Genomic DNA, 27,345 nt, shown 5'->3' with positions numbered 1-27,345 from the left:
TACGTCATGATATCTACCCAAGTGCAGTGTCGCCTGTTACCTGAGCTCTCTGGCAACTGCTGAAACGAATCTACACTCCTGGAAATGGAAAAAAGAACACATTGACACCGGTGTGTCAGACCCACCATACTTGCTCCGGACACTGCGAGAGGGCTGTACAAGCAATGATCACACGCACGGCACAGCGGACACACCAGGAATCGCGGTGTTGACCGTCAAATGGCGCTAGCTGCGCAGCATTTGTGCACCGCCGCCGTCAGTGTCAGCCAGTTTGCCGTGGCATACGGAGCTCCATCGCAGTCTTTAACACTGGTAGCATGCCGCGACAGCGTGGACGTGAACCGTATGTGCAGTTGACGGACTTTGAGCGAGGGCGTATAGTGGGCATGCGGGAGGCCGGGTGGACATACCGCCGAATTGTTCAACACGTGGGGCGTGAGGTCTCCACAGTACATCGATGTTGTCGCCAGTGGTCGGCGGAAGGTGCACGTGCCCGTTGACCTGGGACCGGACCGCAGCGACGCACGGATGCACGCCAAGACCGTAGGATCCTACGCAGTGCCGTAGGGGACCGCACCGCCGCTTCCCAGCAAATTAGGGGACACTTTTGCTCCTGGGGTATCGGCGAGGACCATTCGCAACCGTCTCCATGAAGCTGGGCTACGGTCCCGCACACCGTTAGGCCGTCTTCTGCTCACGCCCCAACATCGTGCAGCCCGCCTCCAGTGGTGTCGCGACAGGCGTGAATGGAGGGACGAATGGAGACGTGTCGTCTTCAGCGATGAGAGTCGCTTCTGCCTTGGTGCCAATGATGGTCGTATGCCTGTTTGGCGCCGTGCAGGTGAGCGCCACAATCAGGACTGCGTACGACCGAGGCACGCAGGGCCAACACCCGGCATCATGGTGTGGGGAGCGATCTCCTACACTGGCCGTACACCACTGGTGATCGTCGAGGGGACACTGAATAGTGCACGGTACATCCAAACCGTCATCGAACCCATCGTTCTACCGTTCCTAGACCGGCAAGGGAACTTGCTCTTCCAACAGGACAATGCATGTCCGCATGTATCCCGTGCCACCCAACGTGCTCTAGAAGGTGTAAGTCAACTACCCTGGCCAGCAAGATCTCCGGATCTGTCCCCCATTGAGCATGTTTGGGATTGGATGAAGCGTCGTCTCACGCGGTCTGCACGTCCAGCACGAACGCTGGTCCAACTGAGGCGCCAGGTGGAAATGGCATGGCAAGCCGTTCCACAGGACTACATCCAGCATCTCTACGATCGTCTCCATGGGAGGATAGCAGCCTGCATTGCTGCGAAAGGTGGATATACACTGTACTAGTGCCGACATTGTGCATGCTCTGTTGCCTGTGTCTATGTGCCTGTGGTTCTGTCAGTGTGATCATGTGATGTATCTGACCCCAAGAACGTGTCAATAAAGTTTCCCCTTCCTGGGACAATGAATTCACGGTGTTCTTATTTCAATTTCCAGGAGTGTATTTGTAACAGGTCGCGGGGAAAATATTAAGATTGGTGGTTTGAAAAGCATTACTTTCAAAGTAAATATCCTTTTACGTAAGTTGAACTACGTACAAGAATGGACCGTGAATTTATTAAATCACAAAGCGTTTGACTCTCATTTAAAAATCGGGTGTCTGCTGACGAGCCATTTAGTTAGAAGCATTTCGAACCCTCAAACCCTGATGATCAGACATTTGTCATTATTAAAAATTTTTCAGGCACATTTGTATCATATCTCTTAAAGTGTAACATGCGCAAAAAAGATCAACAGTATATGCGAAAGCTTAGCTTCTCTTGCTGCTTGAGAACAATATTTTATGTGAAAGCTTTGCTTTTCTTGTAACAACACTATGTATATTAATTTAAACTATTAACTTTCCCTGTTTGGCGCGCTACTTAACACTAATCTTGCTATTGGCTGACTAAATCACATGTCCTATGCTCTTAATATCCTCTGTCATCGGTTGACGAGATCACGTGACATGAGTTACAAATGGCTTACAAAAGCGCATCGAAATCTCGGTTTCAATGGTTTGGAAAGTAACATACATCCAATGTATGTTTTCTTAATACGAAAATACGCAGCGTACATGTTGCTGCACATCAAAGATATTTCCAAAACGTGTCTTTTTCTCTGAGTTTAGTTTTCTAAAGTGCTGGGTAATTGTACGCTCGTGTACAAAACCATAACCATTCTAAGGAGTGGTAGGGGAAAATATACTGTCATCCGGGAGAAAGTGTGTTTTTAACCGGGAAATCCGGGAATTTTTTTCCTTGTCCACGTAGACACCCTGTAATGGTATGACTAAATCTGAAATGTACTAAAAACAATCTTGATCATGTTGAGCACCACAGTTCACACTGATATTAACAAAAACCACCTCAGCTGTATTTTACACATACATTGTCTTTAGGCCAGTTTCTTTGTTGAACAGCCTCAGGTTGCAGAGTTTTGCTGAAACAGGGGTAGTAAACCCTTTATTCTACTGCCCACTTTTGTATCTCTGTCAATAGAATTTTCAAACCATTCACTGGTTCCATGGTAATGGTGATTTGACCAGGTTAACTACCTCTGTACTAAAGCAATGACACAGATGGCCTGGTTGTCATATGAAATGATCTAGACAGAATGCAAAAACACCAATCATAAGCATTCCACCAGGTGGTCAGCAGAATGTTTATGATCAGTGTTTTTGAATTTACTCTTACATTCCATACAACAATCTATGTCATGATTTAGCTTAGCACAACTTGCAACCAGATCATCTTAAATGAAACTACTCGTTACACAACAAAGTGTAATAATACAGGTGTGGTGGCATTTGTTAATCATTAACATAATAAAAAAATTGAGCTAAAGGTATATGTGGAAAAATGTCCTGCTGCTGTGTTCTTCAATGGTCACATCACAATGATTTTAGTGACAGTTGAAATGCAATTTTGTTATTTCATTTAGTTGCAGAAATAAGTTTTAAAATGAATGTAGAAAATTGCCTGCTGTAATTTGTACAAAGAAGCATTTATATTTGTCTTTTTTTTGGCTGCACGTTTTGCTCTCATCCAAATGTTGGTTGAAGTACCTCATTCCTGTTGTTTGGCAGCTCAGCATAATTTCTTCATGCTATTCAAACAATGTGCCTCCACACACATTCATCTAGGTCCACCCCTGTTATTTCTTTTTATAGTAAGCAACATTGCCTTGTGCAAACATTTTGATCTTTCTGGTGTTTTAATTTTATCTATTCCATTGCAGGGGTAACAAAATGTCTTCCACTGCTTAAATGGTCTCTTCACAAAAGTTGGAAACTTGGTAATGCAGCACATACACTGCTGTACAGAATTATACTTACATGTTAATGTGCATATTCATCCTTCCATTAGCACATTTGTGTTTCATTGTGTATAGTTCACAATTTTCATTTACTGCATTTATAGTTTATTTGGCCTGGTATCCATATAACCTCTGCTGACATTTTTTCAGTAATTGATGATTTATTTCTCCAAAGAACATACAAAACTCTTGTAATTAACTCATTTCTTCCCTGTTTGATGTACATGCAATGCAGTTTCAGTAATTTTTTTCGTTAAGTGTTGTCGTGAAGTGCCTAGTGATACCCACCCGATCATTTCTGAATATAATATCTTCTGCTGGATAAGAATATATTAGCGATTACATTTGTAAATACATCTAGCAGCAGCTGCCCTGACTACGAAATTGTTAGAAAATGCAGTGTGTGATATGGGGAAACCATCTTTAACCAGCCACAAATAATAATTTTATGGGTGGTTTCATTCAAGAATTAGTTTACTAACACACAGTCCTATTGTCTGCTTTTTTTACAATTGCCTCCGTTCTCTATCGGAATATATAGGATGTCCCCAAAATGTTGGGACAAACGTTGAGGTATTTTAGATGGTGTTTTGTGGAACAAACTGAGGGTAGGAACTTTTCTGGAAATGTCCTCCAATGACACTACAGGGCATTGAAGTTACAGGCTTCAGTGTCTGCCACTAGGCCACCCCCTTTGGCAGTAAATGTGAGTTTTTCTTGGATAATGATAGAAGCTGAAGAAATGAATTAATATTCGTCCTGGGGCCGGGACCTGAAAAGTCCTGGTCAAGGCACAAATTTTGTTTCTTCACCTTCTATAATCAGTGAAGATTAATTTCTGATCCTCATGTCTCAAGCAAAATTCAATGCCATCAGATGTGACTTACATGCTGACAGACGATAAGCAGAATGTTTCACTGTTTGTTATTCAGTTGAACAACTGATTACCACGATTGCCAATGGAGAAGATAAAAAGCTAGCTAGTGCATAGAAAGGACTTGTCCAATGAATATGATGTTCCATTGCCTTCGTGGATTATGGTTTCAGGCAGTGATATCATTTTGCAGTTTTTCTACTGGAACCCTCTAAAATCCTCAAGTTTTTCAATATATAGGACAAAAGTACCTTAAATTGTAATCCACCAAGCCAAGGAAGCATCCCATTCATAGGAGACACAAGGCCTGTCCATGCAGCAGCTGGCTCCGTAGTCTCTACTGGTGATCATGGCAATAAATTGGAATAACTGGATAATAAAAAACATTGCCAGATGTTCCACCTATGGTCTGTCGGCATACAGTCATATTTGCTGCCAAAGGGGTGGTATGGCCACAGGTGCTGCACCTATAACTTAAACGCTCTGCAATGTCGTTCAGTGACGTTTCTGGACACACTCTATGGTCCATCACTTTTGGCACAACATCTGCAAAATAGAATAAAATATTGTGGTGCCGGACGCGGGATTGAACTGTCAACTCGCATTCGGGAGGACGATGGTTCAATCCCGCGTCAGGCCATCCTGATTTAGGTTTTCTGTGATTTCCCTAAATCGCTGCAGGCAAATGCCGGGATGGTTCCTTTGAAAGGGCGTGGCAGACTTCCTTCCCTAATCCGATGAGACTGATGACCTCAATGTCTGGTCTTCTTCCCCAAAGAACCCAACCCCTATTGTGGTGCCAAATTTTGGTTATTTTGAAGGCATCTCAACTGTGCGTTCAGTTTTTTTAGCCTGCTATATCTAGAAAGAGTATTCTTGATCCTAAGAAGCTGGTTTCAAACCCGTGCCTGCTTATGGGTGAAATGTCTTTCAAAAAATTTTGTTAATGAATTACTGAAATTTATTTTCCAACATTAAGACACTGACGGCATATTTTTACACCATTATTGAAGTGATTTATTTAAAACCCAATTCCTCTCCAGTTTTCTTCTTGTAATTAGCTCACTCTTACAAAGTTTTGTGACTGGACCTAATTGTCATAAGTGTTCATATTTTTATCATGCTAAAAGCTTAAGCCAGTGGTAGTAAATAAAGCTTAGATCAGAACTTAGTTTGACAGAAGAAACCCAGATTTTTTTTTTTTTTTTTCCCCCATACCACAATGCTTTGCTGATGACAATTTCAGTTTCTGCAAAATTCATTTGAGAAAAACATTTAACTGTTTACAGCCAGTTGACATTTCTCATATTGAGAAGATGAAAGTGTTGACTAGTAAAGTTTGGCCAGAATCTTTGCCTCGTATATAGACAAGGATTTGATCATAAGCAACAAATGCCTCATAATGAACAAGAATCAATATACAGAAGCAGTTGATACTTGCGACACAGTGAACACTTCAATAGCATCTCTTGGCTGGCTTTTGGAACTAGGTATGGATTAGCAAAAGGGATTCAATGGATTGCATAAGATGGAAAGTTCAGAAAGCCCAAGATTATCATCAAGGTTGCAGCAGCAGCACTGTTTGGGAACACCTTGTGAAGCAATACCAGAAATGAGAGGATATGGACATTTTAAAATGCAGAACACAAAGCAGTTGTTTGGACAAGACTGTTACTAAAGAGCTAGCTCAGGCCTGATCTCCAGTTCAAAACACCCACCACTTAAAACAGCCACATTAAGTTTCCACATTACACAAGCTTTTGAAAGATGCAAGGTCTCCAGTCTTAGTGCTGTGTTGCATTATGCAGTGTGTGTGTGTCTTACGCAGACAGTTCAATTGTGCACACTTTAAACATGGCATCAGAGCATTAAGTACACCGGTGCGTCATTGTGTTTGTGCATTGTTTTACTTTGCAAACATGCTCTTATGCGCATTGTCTTCCCAAGTTGGGACTCACTGGATGATGTGCATTATCAGTAACTGAAAGTTGGGGTAATTGTCGGTATTTGTATGTAGAAAATAAAGCTATTTCAGTCAGTCTGTAATGAAACAGTTCATCTGAATAAAATTTGCTGTGAAATGTTGTAATATTATCACCGGGGGGGGGGGGGGCAGTGTTGTACAAACTTGTTCAGTATTTCAGATGTCAGGAGGGATGCACTGAGTTTAAAAAGACTTCTCATTAAAGAGGAGGAATCTGATAAAGGCAGCGGATTCTCCAAGTTCATCGCAACCATTTGATTTTGTGTGATTTGCTGATGAACAAAGCTAGGCCTGGCCAACATTTGCCATTTGCACTCACACTCTGTGAGCTTCCTCCACAGTGCATTTTTGCGAGCAGGTGTGTGAGGTGGCTATACACAAAAGTGCTGCATGTATGGGGATAATTAGGAAGTCATGTTTGCAACACAGTGCAACCACTTCCGAGAGGTGGTAACTGCAGCACGGGTTGATAAACAGAATATTTTGATATTAGAATACGTAATACATCTGGTCCTATGGCTCGTGATACAGTCACGCATGGAGTTAGGTGTATTAAATTCTGTGAAACATGAATGTTGGTGTGGCTTCATAAATTTCAAAACACAAGGGGGAAAAGCATTTGCACATATGCAGTGTACCAAATAAAATAACTTGGCGGCTTGTCTGTGCAGTCAAGGATATTGCTCTTGGGGCAGTATTTATAGAAGTTTTGTAATAACTTCCTGGGTTGAGGCTGTTGTGCTGTGTATGTCTATAACCTCAAGTTTTAATTAATGAGATAAATTAGCAACAAAAAGAGAGAATGAGCTGACAAAAAAGAAAAATTGAAATCTTGAATTTTTGGAATGTCTTTGAGAACTCGTGAAGTACAGGAAGCATTCAAAGTCCTTAACAAGAAGCTATTTCCATAGGACTTTTGTTTGATAGTGTCAATTTGTCTACAATATCTTTTACTGAATGATTCTCCCCTTGCATTTTAATAATGAATTCAAATAATTGGTTACATCAGCAACAAGATTTTGTCACCAATCTATCTACCAGTGACCCAGTTCTTCCATAATGGCCTCATTCAGTTCGGCCAACATTCACTGTTAGTAAAAAGACAAGTGCATCATACTGTCTTCCTGGCTGAGTTGTAATAATAATCCAGTGAGTGTTTTTCCAGCTTATAATAGTGCGATAGATTCTTAAGTGTTTTGCATGGCCTTTTAAATTATACGAAAATAGGTAATTACCATTTGGCATGGAACGATGTGGGACACCATAGTATTCCTAATACGCAATGAAAATCTTATTTATCGCAAGCAGTTTTGTAAGCAAACTAGCTGAATACTCCAGTGGTGTCCGGCTAGACCCTGTATTTTCCTCCTCTTCACCCCTGTCTCTCACATCTGCATTCAGAGCACTAGGAAGGAGGGTAGCAAGAGTGCTTGTGGAGTGCTGTTTGGCCAGGCCTGTTCTAAGTAGACGGAGATGGAGAGGTAGTGACATTCCATTCTGTTCCGTCTCTAGCTGCCGTTTTCACTGTTGCAACAGTTGACTACTGGGGCTGTTGTGGAAAAATTGAGATGGGGAGACATCTACTGATGCTAATTTTCTAAGTCATGCTATCTTAATCAGTGCCTGCACCTGAATCTGAAAAGTTACTTTGTGGTAAAATACTTAAATGCTCCAGAATAAGCATAATTAAAGTTTGAAAATGCTAGTTGCCAGCGAAAAACGGCAACAGTCAAAAAAAAAAATTAAAGTTATGCAGCATCTGCCAGTGTTGCAATCTTCTCAACAATGTATATATCATTTGGTGCAGTGATTGCTGATCAAAGCAAAATGCAATGCAATGACCTTCGTAATTGTAAGAACAGCTGTTGTTATTATTCTAAAAAGGAGGTAAACAAGTATATTTCATAAAATTATGAAAAAGATCAATTAAATTGCAGTATACTATTGCCAGCAGTAGAATAAATGCGAAAAAAAGCACAGAACGATGGAAAGATGCTAAAAACTGAATTCATAATTTGTGGAAATGTCATATTATACCTTTCAATGTTTTAAGTTGATTAGTAATATTTTGTGATGTACCAAAAGTAGTTTGTTTTGCAACCTGCATAAGTTATCTATTATTATGATTTACATATTTTTATGAAGTATTCACATTGGTCAAAATGTCTCAATATCTGCAGTTTCTAATGCATTGGTATTCTCCACGGAATGACTTAATGGGAGACCATACTGTCCCAGTTGGGTTGTATAACAATTGGCTGCTGTATATTTACAATGTATATTTTTCTTCCTGTTTTTATTTTGTTTGAAATTAAATGATTGTGGTTTGTGTTTATGCATGAACATAATTGTTATAGTGTCTTTCACTAAAAAATCTGTGACCTACAAATGTAGAAGGGAAACTAAATTTTCAGACATACCGTGAACATTTAGATGGCCAGAAACACAAGAAGAAAGAATCTGCACTTACAGCTGGTTCAGCCCCTGTAGCTCGAGGTGGCAATGCACTCCGTTGTGAGCTTTGTGATGTCACATGCACTGGTTTTGATGCATATGCTGCCCATATACGAGGTGCCAAACATCAGAAGGTAATGTCTATCATGTATATTCACTTTTTTACCAAAAGAGAGGAATATGCAATACATACTATTGAATAGTTGTCACTGACTTCCTTCTGAGTTGTCTGATAAGTATGTTAGTAAGTTGTGTAATCATTTTCATGTACTGTAAGTAATTTGGGTTATGTTGTTCAATTATGTTGCAGGTTGTAAAATTGCACACAAAACTTGGCAAACCCATTCCATCAACTGATCCTGTAGTAGTAGGTGGAACAACAACAAAAACAACCGCAAGTTCTGCCATCACAACATCTACTACGTCAACAAAAGCTACTCCTGGTACTACTACTACTGCAAAAGTAACTGTGGCAAATGCAGCTGCCAAGAAACCAACCACAGCTGCACCTAAGATCAATTTTGCTTCTGGTATGTACAAAAATATTAACTTGAAATAGTGTTATCTCGGGTTAAAATAGCAGGTGAAATTGAAAGTATTGTGAATTTTGGTGTGAAAATACAAAAGTCTGTTAGAGTAACTGAATTTTTTAGTGTATATCATTGAACTAATTACATTTTATATTTGTTCAGTTTTCTGTTATGATTAGAACTTTTTAATAAGGCTGCAGTGATGACATACCTAGCTCGCTTTGACTGAAGGATGAAGAATATTAAATGTTCCCTATTTCTTTTCTGAGCAGTCCTTGTTTTGAGAACTATATTTTAATATCATAATGTCACTTACTTTTTTAATATCAGTGTCATTTTTTAAATATTCTGATGTCACTTACTTTACATATGAATTATGTTTATACAGGGACATCGGCTAACACAGAAATAAAATGTGATACTAAAGAAGAAACTACAGTATCTGAAGATGTAACACTGAATGATAAAGATGTGCAACCTGTTGGTCAGGACTATATAGAAGAGATAAAAAATGATGAAGGTAACATTTTAAATTTGCATCAGAACACTGTTGTTTTCCTGTTTGGTAAAATTACGGTGTTCTTATCAGCTTTGCAGTTCATTTATACTGTGTGGTAGTGAGCATAGAGTTGAAATTTAACAGATTTGCTATTTGTTGTTAAACTTGTGATTTACTTGGAAAAAGTTTCACTGGTAGGCTGTGTGACCTAGTCCTCTCCCATCCAAAATGCTATGAAAATATAATACGGCTGGAATGATGATACACCTAGCTCGCTTTGACAGATGGCTGAAGAACATTCAGTGTTCCCATTAAATACCTGATCAGTCGTATCATATAAAATTCTCATTATATGCAGCATTAGAATCCTCTACAGAAGTCTTAATTTTATTTTTCTTTAATTTACAGGAAAAGTTATCAGTTTTAACTGCAAGTTGTGTGAATGCCGTTTTAATGACCCAAACGCAAAAGAAATGCATATGAAAGGTAGACGTCATCGTCTTCAGTATAAGAAGAAAGTAAACCCTGAACTAGTTGTGGATGTAAAACCATCCCTACGCCAGCGTAAATTACAAGAGGAGAAACTGCGTCGTCAACAGTTGCGTGCTGAATATTGGCGAAGACGGGATGAGGAAAGGTAAGACACCTAGGATTGGTAGCTGTTTATGGTTTTGAAAGTAGTCATTATTATAGTGGGTAGTGTGCTTATTTGGGGGGGGGGGGGATAGTATGTGTGGGGATGAGCAAATAATATAAAGTCGGCATGGGGTCATTCCTTTTCTTATGTAGTGATTCATAGGATTAAGCCTTATTAGCCTTCTAAAAAATACTTGGATTCTATTCATACAATGTCGTTCGAAGAAAGATGTGACTACAATGATGATATACCTAGCTCGCTTTGACAGATGGGTGAAGAACATTTTGTTCCCATTTTATAACTGATCAGTCATATCATAACAATCTCTTATTTTTAAGTATTTGTTCTGTAGTAAGACATAAGCATTGTAACTTTTTATAATATATTTGCAATTTCATTTCTGCAATAATAAATAGGAATATACCATACAGGATGATGGAGGAAGAAGAACGTATGTATTGGGAGGAACGTCGCCGATATGAAGAGGAGGTGGAATATTTTGAATGGTACAGGCGATATGGTCGTGATCCTCGTGCTCTTCCTCCACCACCACGCCCATTTGGACCTGGTGTACCACCACTAATGGTAATTTATTCGTCTATAGAGAAATACTTTGTTTTATTGGTTGAGAAAACAGATAAAATAATTGAATACAAATGTCAAGTGATCTATCAGCATATAGGAGAAAAACTGTTCATAGTAGTAATGAAAAAATTTAGGGAAATATTTGAGCTGAGTAGCTACATTAATAAATAAGTTCAATACATTGTCAAAGTTACTCACTCTGACTGGTATTGCAAGAATTTCTAATAAGAAATTACTATAGTGGAATGTTTTCAGATTTGTGGTAAAATACTTAAATTTAATGAATTACCTTGTGTTGTCAGTAATTAATTTTATGTCGACAGTTTTTCCCTCAGCCACCAGTGCGGCGGCCAGACTCTAGTGACGATCGCCATGTGATAGCTCGCCATGCTGAAATCTATCCTAAAGAAGATGAACTGCAAGCTGTCCAAAGGATTGTCTCTCACACGGAAAAGGCTCTAAAATTTGTATCGGACCAACTTGCAGATCAAGCTGTAGCTGCAGCTAAAGCGAAGAATCCTGTTACAGCCTCAGGTATGACCTTTGTTTCCATGTACTTTTATTATTGTAAGTTGTTTAGCATATCTCCTATGCTTATTATTTCCTTAGTTACATTGACCATAGTGTCACACACTATTGGGTACACAGAATAAATTTCTTTGTTGTATTGCAATGATACAAATTAGGTTGCAAAAATATTTAGTGAAATGTTTACCAAACAGGACCCCGCCGCTCTCCGCTGTCACTTCCTCTCGATTCTTGACGTGTTTGGGGGCTCTGAAGTGGTTTATACTGACGGCTCAATCACTGATGGTCACGTAGGCTTCACCCTCGCCACCCTCTGGTAGTGGCCATTCAGGAGTCCATCTATGCCCTGGAACAGTCCCACCATTCTGTGGTGTTTGTGTGGACTCCAGGACATGGAATCCCCGGCAATGAACTTGCCGACAGGCTGATCAAACAGGCAACGCAGAAACTGCTTCTGGAGATAACGCATCTCTGAAGCTGATGTGCGTTCTGTCTTACACTGCGGTTTTCCAGCTTTGGGAGACTGAAGGGCATAACAGCACACACAACAATCTGCGTGTCATTAAGGAGACCATGAATGTGTGAAAGTCTTCCATGCAGGCCTCTTGCAGGGAATCAGTTGTCCTCTGCCGGCTCTATATTGGCCATACACGGCTTACGCATGGTTACCTACTCCGTCGCGAGGACTCATCTCAGTGTCTCTGTTTCTCCCGAATAACAGTCGTCAACCTCTTGCTGGACTGCCCACTTTTAGCCACTCTGCGGCAGAATTTTAACTTTCCCAGCACCCTACCATTGGTGTTGGACGACAATGCCTCCACAGCAGCTTTAGTCTTGCATTTTATCCATGAGAGTGGGTTTTATACTTCTATGTAGGTTTTAGCGCCTGTCCTGTGTCCTCTACCATAGTGCTTTTTGGATGGAGGTTTTAATGTGTTTCCCTTTTTATTTTCGTGGTTGGCCAGCCACTGTAATTTGCTTTCACGTTTTACTCTGTTTCTAACGTCTCTCTGTTGTTTTCTTGTCATCTTTCATTCCTTTTAGTGTTTGTTGCCTTCGCAGTCCTTTGTTCTTGTGGCTTTTCCTTTCTTTCCGTTTTGTGTTACATGTTTCGTCCGTTTTATTCTCACACTTGTGGCATTGTTTTATTAGGAACACAGGACTGATGACCTCATTGTTTGGTCCCTTCTCCCACCTTTAAACCAACCCACCATCCTTCTGTTTTAATGTTTTGAATGCAAAAACAGCTTCTAATATGTTAAATTCTAATTCGCCAAATCCCATGATTACAACAATTTACAAAACCAACCAGAGAGATATATGTGCATTTGTGCCTGTGTCCATCCAAAGATTAAAAAAGTTCTTGATAGTTTTCATAAACTCCTGGAAGCAGTAATTAACCTGTACAGCCATTAAATAATGGTTCTTCCACAACAACATAGTCCACATACCTCCAGATATTTACTTTTCACACTCCTTTGCTTCCAGCTGCTTCAATTGTGTAATTTTCATCTCCGTGTACATTGTAATTAAACATTTTGATATGCACAGGTCGAGCACATTTCTGGTGTCACGTTTTAATATAGCATTTTTGCTTTATATTGTAATAGTGTGGAGGTGGTGCAATAATGGCAAGTCCCAGAGACAGCCTCTGTATTGTCACGCGTTGTGTGTGTTACAGGATTATCAGACATGAGAAATGTGCACAGCATTGTGCTCTTGTCTGTTGCATTTATCAATGGTGTTCTGTGAAGTAAGGGATGTCAGTTTTATCTTGCAACTGTAATTATTTGCTGACTAAGTAGTTGAGGTGTTAATAAACGGTGAATCTGATTTAGTAATTTTTGATGTTTGTGGTAAAGCTACTTTTCAGCATAAAGACATCACAGGTACTTTCTCCATAGTCCTATTTTGGTATTAGGCAAATGACTTAAACTTATGGTACGTTACTAAATTCTGGCTGCAAATATTTTCCTTGTCATTCCAAGTATACAGCATCCAAAGTAGTAGCCTTTTTTGACGGTTCTGTTTCCATTCTTTTTAACTGTGGGAATTTTTCTGTTTACCATGAAATACTGTTTCAGTTTTATTGAATCTCTTGTCAAGTTATTTCCTTTCATTGTCTTTAGTTTGTGAATAATTTGCCCCCTTCATTGTGTATTTCCTCATGCAAACTACACCCCACTTTCCCATCTGTGCCAGTAAAACTGAAAACTTTTAATTGTTAAAATTCTTCCCTTTCATCCCAAAGTGAGAACTATCCAGATAAACAGTGCAAATTTAAGTTTACTAATAAATGCACTCATTTTCAGGAACCACACCTGCAACAAAACAAACTGTTCAGGCGACTGCTACTGCCAAACCAGCAGCTTCACCTGCATCTGTCCCTACTGGTACAAAGCCTACACCAAGTCAACCATCCACACCAATTCAGATAAAGACCGAACCAAATATTAAAGAAGATTCTAAGAAGGAAGATGGTAGAGATGGAAATCTGTGAGTATTGGGGCTAATTTGTAGTAGTGAACTTCTGCATTTTCAAAAGAATGCAGAATTACAGCTATTTTGCATGTGGAATTCAAAGCATGTTCATTGCCAAGGATGTACAATCAAATGGAATGTTGCTTTTTGCTACGAAATGTGCCCTATTGAGTTTTAAAGTTGCTTCCAAATGCTATTGATTGAAATTTTGTCATGAATGTATTTAAGGTTATGTATGATGTTCAGGTGTTTACAATAATTACATTTGTTCTTTCATTCCAGATTCTCATTTCACAGAGATAAAGATGACAGCCAAGTTCCAAGGGTTTTGAAAGGTGTTATGAGAGTAGGTGTACTTGCAAAAGGACTTTTGTTGCATGGTGATACAGCAGTAAATCTAGTTGTCCTTTGTGGGGAAAAGCCAACACGCACTCTTCTAAACAAAGTTGCTGAGTGTCTCCCCAAGCAACTAAAGGTTTGTTGAGATATGAGATATGTGAAATGTTTGTTTCATATTGTTAGCAACCAGTGTACATTTTTCTCTCATTTTGTGGGCAGTAGTCAAAGAGAGAAACATAATGTTTGAATCTTTGGGTAAACCCATTCCATATATTTAGAACATTGAGCTTTGTTACATCAAATTAAAGGATTGTTAATTAGACATTAGGGAATGTTCTCTGTGGTCTGGAGGAAGTTTACTTCTGTTAGCCTCCTTGGATAGGTAGGAAGACACAATAAATTGGTGTGCTTGTAACAAAATGAGCAGTAGACAGTGTGTGTACTATCATGCCCAGACCCTTGGGGTCACATGCTCCACTCTTCCTTGTCTTGGCATCTGATAATCTTGGATCCTGGTCCACATGGAACTGCCAAATTCCTTTTGATTTTAAAAAAATTCGCTTGTTATATTTTTTTGTTTATTCTTCACACAATTAACAGTGCTAAAATGTCTGAAATGTCAGCTGACTAGTTGAATTCGCATAAGTTGATCCCAAACAGTTGCAGTGGGCTGGTCGTGGCAATTTTGTGGGCGTACCTCAACAAATAATAAGATTTTAGTGTTTTCACAGATCTGTAGACAGTTACTGTTTTCAGCTGCAGCATTTGAAAGCTAGCAACTGTGGTAAAAGCTGTCAGAGATTTTCTTATGCTGTCTAGACTATTTTTGGGCATCCACCATATAATAAGAGAACAGCACTTCTAGTTAGTTTTCAAAATAATGTTTATTTTTACAGCTAGATGTAACATTAGTACTTGCACCATTTTGTATATTTATTTGGATTAGTGCAGCTGATTATATTAGATAGGGTGCAGTAGTTGAAAAAGAGATCATAGAACTGATTACTAGCAAGTAATAACAGTGGTATTAAAGCATGTTTCCAGTTGACTCAAGAATTATTTTGTGAAAGGCATTGTTAATGATTGCATAGTTGTTACATCTGAATGTGGCAATTTCTAGATCAAGACCACAAAGATAAAATAAGAGAGATTAGGGCCCTTACAGAGGCATATAGGCAGTCATTTTTCCCTCGTTGTGTTTGGGAGTGGAACAGGGAGAGAAGATGCTAGTTGTGGTTCGAGGTACCCTCCACAATGCACCATATGCTGGATTGTGGAGTATGTATGTAGATGTAAAATGCTACTTTCTGCAATTTTTTGCCCAACAGTACTTACAGTTTATGGTGAAAGTTTGAGGTATCAATCCTGATCTAAGAGTGCTTCTTGCTGCAAATTTCTTTTATTGTGAATTGCAATCTCAGTTGGTCTAACAGCTCTTGTGTTACTATTTTAATTGCTGTAGCTAATACATCTCAGCATTCTCTGTTACCTGGTTGCGTATTATAATTTTTATCTCACTTTATTACTTGACTCTGTTTAGCTGCTTTCAGTAACCACGTTAACTGTTCCTTGGTGCTGTTCGTTCCTAGTAACATTTTTCTTCTAGTATGGGTCATAATTTGTTACCTAGTCTATTATTTTTAATAGGCTTAACATTTCAAAAATGTTTCTATACAATACTGTGCTCCAGATGCTGAAACTGTAAAACTTCTTAGTCTACAGGGTGGCTCATGAAATGGGTTACCATTTTGTTTTTGAATATAAACTTTGTCAATACAATCTGAAAGGAACATATACTACAATGAAGAGCCGTCCATGGAAATTTGTTGTAACTCAGCACATGCTCAATATGTCCACCATTTCATTGCCTAACTTACTTCAAATGAACACTGAAGTTAGTGATCACCCTACGGCACATATCTTGCGTAATTTCACTGCAAGCTTGAAGAATAGGTCTTCTTAGCTCCATTAAATCTGTGGACATTTCTGGAAAATTTTTTCCTTCAGGTACCCCCAAAGAAAGTCACATGGATTGCAGTCTGGACTATTGGGGGGCGATTTTGTCCGTCATTGAAGAGACCTGGAAACCTGAGTGAAATTATTCGCATGTCTAAATGCTCGTGTAAAAACTCGCAATACAGTGTTTGCAGTATGTGGCCTTGCTCCATCTTGCACGAACCACTGCGTGTTGAAGGGCAAGGCAGTAGCAAGAAGCTCTGGAATGAAGCTATTGTGAAGCATGCTCAAATAACGCTTGCTGTTTGGTTCCTTCAAAGAAAAAGGGTCCAATAAGTCCGTGACTAGAAATTGCTGCCCATGCTGTAACCCTCAGAGCATAATGTTGTCGTTCATGAAGCACTTGTGGGTTTTCAGTGGCCCAAAAGTGTAGATTTTGTTTGTTAACCACACCGTCTAAATGAAAATGCACCTCATCTGAAAACTAAACGCTGTTGAGAGTTTCTTCCTTATCCTCCACCCACTGAGCAAACAGTAGTCTCTGCTGCTTGTGTTCTTCAGTGAGCTTCTGTGCACAGGTCATCTTGTATGGGTACATATGGGGGTCACTTTTAAGAATGCGTTGAACAGAGCGTCTGGATATTCCCAGTTGCACTGCTGCCTTTCTACACGATTTCCCGGGACTTCTCTGTACAGTAACTCGTACCCTTTAAATATTCTCTGGCGAACAAACAGGCTTAGGCCAAGATCACTTTGCTTCCACTACTGTTCCTTCCTGTACAAATTTATCGTACAACCTGTGGAGGGTCTTCTTGCAAGGGACCCATCGTGTGTTAAACTGTTGTCGAAAACTACTCAGTCACAACAAGGCTTTTCGTTTCATGAAAAAGTAATAAAATTGCTGATCGTTGCTGTGTCGTCAGTCTTCCATTGTCAGTCATTGCTGCTTACTAGTCTCATAGTGGCAGTATCGTGAATTACACTTCATTTCGTAACTCATTTGTTTTTCCAAGCTCTGCTGGTGCTGCTGTAGAGATTCCAGCGGGATATCTAATCTGTGTCGTAAATTGTGAAAGAAACAATTGGTAACACATTTTGTGCGCCACCCTGTATATCGATATCTGACATCAAGAGTTAAGTCATTTGTGAAATCGTCATTTGTCTTTGCCAATCTTCTGGTGTCTTCTGGTATCTTCCTTGTATTGTCTGCCTTATGTCTGTCCAGAAGGGGCTAGGTCATCAGTGTACCATAGCAGTGGCATTTGTGTGTGTTGTCTAATGTGAAATTACCTGTAGTTGATACTTCATTTTCCCACATATCCATTAGAATTGTTTAATTTGGAAAACTCTGTGTAAATATTTTCTGTATGAACCTTCTGATTCACAGGTGGTGTCCCCAGAGGATACTTATAAGATACAACGGAAAGTTGAAGAAGCTGCCATAGTTGTGATGGGTGTAACAGAACCGCACATCACTGTTACTATCACGCTAACTTCTCCTGTTATGCGTGAACAGTTACTGTGTCCTCCAGAAACGAGTGGTGGTAAGACTTCAGTGGAATGTGTAAAGTAACAGCTCACACCAGGGGCCAATTTTGACAACTTAATTAAGAGAGCCATGTCAGGCAGTTGATTGTGGCCCCTGGAGAAATATTTAAAGATAATTTTGTGCTAGCCTGAACAGAACAACTGCCAGTTCAAGGGAGGTGAATTGCAGGCTAGCACCTGCCAGGCCAAGAAAAGGATAAAGCAATGTTTAATCTGTTTTACATTCATGCTGTAATTTTTTTAATATCTTTCATATCAAGAAACTAAATAGTAATAACTTTTAATCAAGATTTTATCATTTTTCTGATATTTGTTCTTTTCATGAGCCTGTGTGTTAATACTAAGATTTCTAGGTGTCCCATCGACTTAACAGCCACGGAGGAGGGGATCTTAGAAAGTCGAGGCATACTGGAAGGATTTTTGACCATGCATACAAAAAGCATTTTCATAGCCACTAGGTTATGGTCACCAAAGCATTTTTAATTCCTCTTTGACATTTCACATTTTGTTAAGTCAGATATGTTGTAAACATTAGCTCGTGATTAAGCCTGTACATTGTTAATTTTGCTTGAATTAGTCTGAAAATTCCTTCTTATACTATCTTGTGTAAAACTTTCTTGCATTGATTTTAATGAAAACATTTAACTGTCAATTCTGTATATTAATATAAGTTGTTAAAGATGTTATATATTGTAATTAAATTGTGTGTAAAATGTGACCTGTACCTGTGACTTGAAACTGTTTTTGGCAGTGTGTGAGCACCAGTACTGCAATGGTCAAACACCCTTTGTAATGTTGTCTGATCGACTTTGTTTCTTCCCCCAACCCCAGACTCGGTGTCTGTGAGTCAGGCCCAGGTGATGAAGGATCCACCAGACGTGCTCGACAAGCAGAAATGTTTGGATGCCCTGGCAGCTTTGAGGCATGCCAAGTGGTTCCAGGTTTGAAGGAATTCTTCCTTTTTAAAGTCAAAAATCTTAAGGAAAATATACTTTTCAGCCTTGTGTCTGTCAAGTAGTTTTGCTGCTGCTTTCTGTAGTGGCAGGATTGCAGTATGGTCTTTTTTGCATGCCAGTTGAATTACTAAATATAAATTTTGTTTAAATTGATATGATGTGTATGTGTTGCACATATTGCTTATTGGGTGGGTGGGAACAAAGCAGTTCATGAAATTTGTGGTGGTCTGTAGGAAGAGCGTACTGCACTTCAGCTACTACTCTTTCTCTGCTCTAAAAGCAATTCATTTTCAATGTAACTGTGGGAGATTAACACTGAAGCAGATTTCAGACGTATACTTTGTAGTTTCTAATATTTGGCTAATTTGCATTGTAGAATTTTGCTTTATTAGCAATATTACTTTCAAAAGTCTCATCCATATTGTAAACTAGATGTAATTTAAAAAATATATTTTTCTTTAAGTGCCAAAGGCCAGTATGTTAAATATTGGGGTTCTTTTGTAATTCCGAACAATGGGAAAAAATACATGAGGCTGGAAAGTTAGCAAAAGATAGACCACAATAATCATTCGGCTTCACTCTTTGTTCCCAGGGCATTGCCTCTAGGGGTTCAGGGTTATTTCTTATGAGTAAAACAGTTCGTCCATGCTTGTTTATTGTGTGCATGTTAGAAACCTTGTCAGTTTCAATTGGGAGTAAAGCCTTCAATAGGGATTTTTTATTGCACTAGATCTTTGAAACACATTGAAATTTCAGTAATTTGATTAATATATTTACTAGCATGCACATTTGATGTTTAAATTTCATGTTGTTAGGACGAACATTAGGTACCTTTAGTTATAGTTCCTCTTTGTATTCACTACACCTAATACCAAATTTGTTTTACAGGCTAGGGCAACTGGTTTACAAAGTTGTGTTATGGTTATTCGCATTCTTCGTGATCTGTGCCAAAGGGTCCCTACGTGGGCGCCCCTACATAGCTGGGTAATAATTTTTATACTGTTATTTGAAGCTGAGATTTGTGAGTTTTTATGTGGCATTTATAACTCATAACCATGCATGATGAACTTTGTTTCCTAATCGTCATTTGAAATGAATAAGTGCCTCACTTTCATTTGACAGGCAATGGAATTGTTAGTTGAAAAGGTGATAAGTTCGGCAGGACAACCACTAAGTCCTGGAGATGCACTACGCCGTATTATGGAGGCTTTGGCATCAGGTATTCTACTTCCGGGTGGTCCTGGGCTGATGGACCCTTGTGAGAAAGATCCCTCTGATGCAGCAGGAAATATGTTGCCACAGCAAAGAGAGGACATCACAGCATCTGCGCAGGTTGGTACTTTGAGTAATTTGAGAGCAGAATTTTTACGTAATTCCTAATAAGCAGAAATTATTTTGTGTGTTCTATATGGGCAATTTCTTATTATTGAGAATTTATTAGTTTGGTGTGTTAGGAAAATAAAGGTTGCACAAATGTAATGACATATTGGTGCACCTGATGCTCTGGTGCCTTGTAAACTGTGGACAGTAGAGTCATTTGGTAAGACACATTGTGTGATGCAATGTTGGAATCAGTCGGGGTTCTATCATTTTTATGATAAAGAAACCTTAGCTAAACCTCAAAAGTGTTTTTTCCTTCTCCCATTCACACACTTTAACTTGGTGGTTTTAGATAGCAGATTTTGAACTACGGTTGCATCAGAATACTGACAGAAGTTAGGCCAGAACTACTTTGTTTGAAACTGCCAACCTTAGCGAACAATGACGAAGTAGCCTGTTCTGAGTGCTTTGTGATGCTTGTGGTTTCCGTTTCTCATTTTGAAATGAGTGGGGAGGCAATGACAGAGTTCAATTATAATCCTCGCAATGCCAGAATGGATCAGCAATCCCTGTGACCACGTCAGTTCTGCTTTCACAGAACCCTGGTGTAGGCCAGCTCCCTGTGATAGGTGGCAAGGAGGGGGCAGGGTTTGCTTGCTTCCACCACTCTTCTCACAGCTGGCTGCTTCATTCTAGTTAGTTCACACTTGCAGCTGTCCACTGGATTATACTGCTCCTCTGCACTCTAGCAACCCAAAAAACAGAATCTGTAAACATGCTTTGACCATGCCCAAAGACTTCCCCTAATGAGTGAATTATGTCTGGTTTAAGCCAAGTACCTTGTTGGTCCTATCTGTAGCGTTGTGAACTATGAGTCACATGGGTTCAAATAGCCACAAAAGGTCAAAATAAAATTCCGTATACTGTGTAATTGTTGAATTAGATGGGGGGAAGGACTGTACACACTTTAAACCAGAGGCAGGGTAAATTCTGCTGCGTCTCAACAGAAACGATCATTTGCTGTAAGTAGCCAATAGAATAAAACCAAAACTGTTTGGGGGAAAAAAAACTTGTCAAGAAGCTCACCAATAACCACTTTAACAGTTGTTTTCAAAGCACTAAGTGTTAGTCTTCTGACATATAGTGTGACAACCTTTTAAATTTATGTGTAGAATCATTTATAAAGGAAAAAAAATAGCTGTGGATTTTGGCAAAAATAGGTAAGTCAGGTTCTGCTGACCATTCCAATTGACTTCTTTGTTTGTATGGCTGGTAAAACAAGTTTTTGACTTTGTCTCAACTACTTGGGTGTTCGTAATGGTAAAGGACAGGGATTTTTGCCTCTGATTAACCTGATGTCAGAAGTAGTTATGGGTAATAGCACTCCAAAAGTCCTGAAGCCAGCCATTAGTGAGAAGTTGTAGCAGTAACTGCTCTACTTGTTAAATGTGGATAAAATTGTGACATTTGTTTCAGCACGCATTGCGCCTCATTGCTTTCCGGCAAATCCACAAAGTTCTGGGAATGGATCCACTGCCTCCGCCTAAATTCACAAGAGGTAGATTCAACCGCAAAAGAAGGCGTGATGATAGCAGTGGAGAAGGCAATGGTTCTGAAGGTGAATGTGATATCTGTTGCTATTCTTTCAGTTAGCTGTAAGAAAGTCTTCATTTGTATTTTTCATGATGTCCATCAGGGGAGGGAATGATGTCAAATACATGAAATAAATTTGCATATTGATAAAATACTTAATTGTGTGGACAAAATAAACTACTAAGAAACTTGTTACTACAATCTTCCAAACTTGCTTTCTCTAGGTAGCTTTTAACATATATAGTTTACTCAAACTTCGGTTACATCTGAAAGTATTTTTATACTGATGCTCAGCTGTATAAAATTTGGTGTTCTCTGTCTTCAGCCGGGGATGGGAAGAAGGACAAGAAAGAAGAGGGTGCGGAAGGTGACATGAAGATGGATGTCGTCGTGAAAACGGAGGTTCAGAAGTGAACCCATCAATTTTGTTCCAATTTATTTTGTTTTTGTACAGTTGTTAGCGATGATCACCATCATGTTTTGCAATTCTCAGCACCGTAAGATGTTTTTTGTCTCCAGCATGTGTACACTAAAAGTATTTAAAATGGCTGTAAGAAGAACCATCAGCTGCATTATTGTAGAAGGCATGTCCAAATTGTCAGCTTTTCACTACAAAGTAGACATGAAAAGGGACAGAAATTTTCTGTTTATATGTTTCTTGTGGAGTGTGTTCATCAATGTTAACACAGTGAACTGTCATAGGTGATCAGTTATTGTTGAGTATTAAAATGTTAGATTAAATGTTTGCCATTCCCTCTGAGTAGAATATTCTCTTACTCCACAAAGAGCAGTGAAAAAATTTCCCTCGCAGTATTTTTATTTTCTTGATGCTTGTGTCTCCCAGGGTTAACATTGTATTATAACCTTGCAGAGATGTGTGTCTGTTGGTGATACTTGTACCATATGTTTCTTTGTGTCTTTAAGTGTGTGTTTATTTTTGGATGTTTCACATTAGTGAAATAAAGTAATGAAACAGTAAAATGTGTTGTTCTCTTTGCAGACCTGAGTAAGCAAGCCACTGTCTTGCGACCCTTGTTGAATTGTTTGGTAATAAAATAAGTATTTATTAACGGAATTGCAACAAGTATTCTATTATTTTATGACTACATTTAAAGGAAAGTTGGTGAAACAAATATTTTCAATTGAAGGTTGAAAAGTATTTGCTTCCCCTGCAAGAGAATGGTGCAAGCATTTTACTCCTTTGCACAAAGTCCGTCTTTGAGTGGTGGTTGGTGGTGGTTCAGTGCTCATCATACTTCTGTTGGTATCTAGGGCTTCACCTCTTGACAATTGTTGCAGACAAAGTTGTTTGCCATAGTAAGTTGTCATCTCAGTCTTTCGCTGACAACTCTTTGGTTCCTTATCTTTAAAAAGAGATTATTACTATATATGCTAATATTTTGTGGTACTGAGACTAATATGAGATGCGTTCTAACAGTGATTTCTTACAAATGTGACAGTTTTGCAAAATGTAGTAGCTTATATTTAAAACTGAAATAAAAAATAATCCAATTGTGAAATTACTGGTTCGATTGGTGTCTTTGATACATTCACAAAGTGTTAACATTGAATACTGACAAGGGAACCTCCCCATCGCACCCCCCTCAGATTTAGTTATAAGTTGGCACAGTGGATAGGCCTTGAAAAACTGAACGCAGATCAATCGAGAAAACAGGAAGAAGTTGTGTGGAACTATGAAAAAATAAAATATACGAACTGAGTAGTCCATGCGAAGATAGGCAACATCGAGGATAATCTCAGCTCAGGAGCGCCGTGGTTAGCGTGAGCAACTGCGGAACGAGAGGTCCTTGGTTCAAGTCTCTCCTCCAGCAAAAAGTTTCTATTTATTTTGGCAAAGTTATGATCTGTCTGTTCGTTCATTGACGTCTCTGTTCACTGTAATAAGTTTAGTGTCTGTGTTTTGCGACTGCACCGCAAAACCGTGCGATTAGTAGATGAAAGGACGTGCCTCTCCAATGGAATCGAAAACATTTGATCGCAAGGTCATAGGTAAACAGATCCCTCCACAGGAAAACACATCTGATATATTCTATACGACACTGGTGACGGCATGTGCGTCACGTGACAGGAATATGTTGTCGACCCAACTAACTTGTACACTTGGCGAATGGGTAAAAACTTTCTTCTGTGTTGCCCGATTTAGGTTTTCTTGTGGATGTGAAAATTACTCCCAAAAAAGTGATGAAAACATGAGAATTTGTCTCAAAAACTGCAACAAATGAATCCAACAGTTTCGCAATCGTTCACTTTTCCCTGTGCTCTGTCAAAACATACGTTTCAAATTTTTCCGTGTGTAGACCGTCAAATCGTGCCTATGTCCAAGCAAATCTGAACATGTCCTGGAATTTTGGAGAGCGAAGTTGATTATGTGTGAGTGCCTGAATGTTGATAATTGTCTGAAAATAAAAAATTAAACTTTTTGCCCGAAGGGAGACTTGAACCTAGGACCTCTGGTTCCACAGCTGCTCACGCTAACCACGGGACCACGGCGCTCCTGAGTTCAATTTATCGTTGATGTTGTGTATCTTGCACATTGACTACTCGGTCTGTATATTTTGCTTACTTTTTCATAGTTCCACACAACATCTTCCTGTATTATCGATTGATCTGTGTTCAGTTTTTCAAGGCCTATCCACTGTGCCAACTTACAACTAAATCTGAGGGGTTGTGATGGGGAGGTTCCCTTGTGGAGGAGGTATGTGTCATTTAGGTGGATTGTTTTCCATTAGCTTCATACTTTTGCCAGAAAATCATTCCTTCGATATAAGCAACTTGGGGATGTCTGTATTCACAGCCTTTTGTTCAGTAACCACATGAATATGTATAATTCTGAAAATCTGTGCTGTTTGATATGAATAATGCTGAATGTCAATGGGAAAAAAAACTTTCTGGGCTAATACCACCTTGTCGCCACATCTGTATTGGGGCAGAATTTGTTTCAGCAAGAGCCCTACAGATCCAAGGAAATGTCTGTTGGAAAATCTTGCTCTTAAGGCAGACTAGTCCCTTATTTCTATGAAAGCTGGACAAGTGCATGCTTCATAGGTTTTCTATGCTCAAATTGATGGACTGATTAGTAGTCACCATATTCAGTGGCACATCAATTGCTGTGTAAAGTGATAGGTTGCTACTTACCATGAAGACAAGTTGCAGACGCACCACAAAAAATGGTTACAAAGCCTTCTTCAGAAAAGAAAGAAACTTGCACTTCTAGAAGTGGGCACATCTGACTGCAGGCTCTGGCCAGACTAACGTGGTTAAAGTGGCTGGAGATAGCAGTTGTCTGACAATCTTTACGGTGTCTGATGTGCAACCAAAACATAATTTGTGACTAAAACTTCTGGCATAAACTAGAAGAGCAGCTGAATATTTGGTTACTATTTCTGCTCTGGCATAACTACAAGTGCCGGAATGAAGATAGCGGAACGCAAGACCAGAGAAGGCAATGAGGAAATGTCAGCCAGTGGTTTGCGGAATTGGACCGTGCCGCCCCAGGAGTGACATCTGAAAGAATTACCACAACTGTCGACGAGGATGGATAGTTGCAGTAATTCTTTCAGATGTCACTCCTGTTGCAGTCCAATCCCCCATTTCACTGGCCAATGTTTTGTCACCACCTTCTCTGGTCTTGCATTCCGCATCTTTGTTCCGGCAGAAACAGTAACCAAATATTCAGCTGCTCTTCTAGTTTCGGCGAAAACTGAAAGATGTGTAGTTAAAATTTCGCTAAATGTACTTTGTACCCCAAATCATCGGTTTTTCCGAACTTTGCAGTAATTATCCTATTAAGGTAAAATAAAAGTCCTCAATATGTTAGGTAATCACTTTATTTTGTGAACCTAATGTAGATTGAACTGGAATTTATATAAATCTTTTAAATATCTCATTACTTGTGGCAATTAACTGGTGTTCTCAAGATTTTTAAATGTTTGTTCTGTTATTGCTTTATCTTTTGGTAGTCTCATATAACTATATTCTTTCCTTAATTCAACAGCCACTGAGATCTTGTATTTGACATGTTCGTAGTAATCTTAACTAGAATGTCTTATACTGTAAGCTAAGAAAAGTTTTCCACAGTCTTATTAAGCAAATTATTGTGACAATTGCCTAAATTTGACAAACAGCTTTTCACTAGGAAAGGTACTTGGACTGCTTTTCTTAGAGTGGGATGAGTATCTGTCAGCACTGTGTGGTCTGCTGGACACCTGAAGTTAGATCCTGCAATGCTGTGTCTGCATCTGATCAGACACGTGGTAGTGTGAATCCCATAGACTTATTCTAGCTTAGTATTGATTACAGACTGACTGTTCTGCAGAAGTTGAAGGCTCATTTGACTCTACCAGTACACTGTTATGCCCATTCAGGAATCCAATTATTTCGGGCATTCCAATATCCACGTTGTCGGAGCTGAGATATTTGGATTTAAACCTTTGGTCGAGTAATGTCCTTTAACATAGAATAATTCCTTGTTTTAAAGATTCATGGAGTGTTTTTCTCCTATTTGCCGTTGTCTCATCTTCATTTTCACATCGAACTTTCTATTTGCAGTTCATCAAGGAAAACAGAGGTATTATTACAGAAATATGGATGAGCCAAAACATTATGACCATATGCTTAATAGATTGATTGTTCATCATTGGAACAAAATATGTCACTGATTCTGGGTATAGGGGATCTGACAGTTTGTTGGTAGGTTTTGTGGAGGTATGTGGCACTAGACATCAATGCACCGGTTATGTAATTAAATAATAGGCCCCTGATTTGCGCATGTGGTGATGGCGTCTGATGGGGTACCAGATAAGTTCCATAGGATTTACATAAGGCGAATTTAGTCGCAGAGACAATGTGAGTTCACTACAATGGTCCTCGAGCCACTGTAGCACGGTTATGGCTCCGAAACAGTTGTACTGCTGAAAGATGACATCACTGTAGGGGAAGACATCAGTCAGGGGATGCAGGTGATTTGCATCTGTGTGTCTTCGATTACTACTGTGTGTCCCATGCAAGTGCAGGAGAATGTCTCCCATAGCCTGATAGTGCTCCCACCAGACTTCGTCCATGGTGTGCTGCACATTTCGAGCCGGTGTTCATCTCAATGACAGTGTCTGTGAAGACTACCATCAACCTAGTACAGCCGAAATGCGGTTCAGCCGAAGAGCAGTCACATTTCTGTTGATCAGCGGTCGAATCCCCGTGGTCACGTGCCCACTGCAATTGTAATTGACAATGTCAGATCAACATAACACGTAGGGGTGGTCTGCTGCAGAGCTCCATGTGCTTTGAAACATTTGTTCTTGTATCAGCATTATGCTCTTTCCGTAGATGTCACTGATCTCAATCTACCCTACTTTGCCAAGGAGACAAGCCTCCTAGCCTCAAGTGATGTGGAGAGTCGTGGATGTCCAACCATTTAGCACCTAGTGGCACCGCACTACCTCACTCCGCAGATACCCATGACAGTAGCTTGTGAACATTCGACCAGCTCTGCCGTTTTCAGAGGCTCTGTGTAATAATAATCTGCCCTTTGTCAAAGTCCGTTATCTCAATGGCTCTCCCCATTTGTGGCCCATGTCTTCACTCAGGTGATCCATCACCCGTATCTGTCTGCTTACATGCTTCTGTTAACCGCATCAGATGGCATCCGTTGGTGGTGGCCATAATTCTTTTGGCATATCAGTGTACATGCTTT

General features: G+C 39.5%; 1 protein-coding gene across 2 annotated transcripts in view; it reads left to right on the top strand.

The window, feature by feature from the left end:
* Positions 1-22,616, top strand: part of LOC126095743 (zinc finger RNA-binding protein) — a 46,518-nt gene extending 23,902 nt beyond the window's left edge. Inside the window, exons 6-19 of one of the 2 annotated variants that reach the window (XM_049910516.1) lie at positions 8,624-8,797; positions 8,974-9,193; positions 9,582-9,713; positions 10,101-10,329; positions 10,746-10,914; positions 11,238-11,448; positions 13,755-13,938; positions 14,206-14,398; positions 17,606-17,762; positions 18,598-18,707; positions 19,611-19,706; positions 19,845-20,054; positions 21,519-21,660; positions 21,961-22,616. In XM_049910516.1, the coding sequence (XP_049766473.1) occupies positions 8,624-8,797; positions 8,974-9,193; positions 9,582-9,713; positions 10,101-10,329; positions 10,746-10,914; positions 11,238-11,448; positions 13,755-13,938; positions 14,206-14,398; positions 17,606-17,762; positions 18,598-18,707; positions 19,611-19,706; positions 19,845-20,054; positions 21,519-21,660; positions 21,961-22,049 (2,316 nt within the window). In that variant the 3' untranslated portion in view covers positions 22,050-22,616. The remainder of the gene's footprint in view (positions 1-8,623; positions 8,798-8,973; positions 9,194-9,581; positions 9,714-10,100; positions 10,330-10,745; positions 10,915-11,237; positions 11,449-13,754; positions 13,939-14,205; positions 14,399-17,605; positions 17,763-18,597; positions 18,708-19,610; positions 19,707-19,844; positions 20,055-21,518; positions 21,661-21,960) is intronic. The other variant, XM_049910517.1, reaches the window with a different exon arrangement.
* Positions 22,617-27,345: the final 4,729 nt, after the last annotated feature.

This window comes from Schistocerca cancellata, chromosome 8 (assembly GCF_023864275.1).
Source record: "Schistocerca cancellata isolate TAMUIC-IGC-003103 chromosome 8, iqSchCanc2.1, whole genome shotgun sequence".
NCBI lineage: Eukaryota > Metazoa > Arthropoda > Insecta > Orthoptera > Acrididae > Schistocerca > Schistocerca cancellata.
Note: the sequence above shows the minus strand (reverse complement) of the source record. Positions and strands in the feature narration are given on the sequence as shown.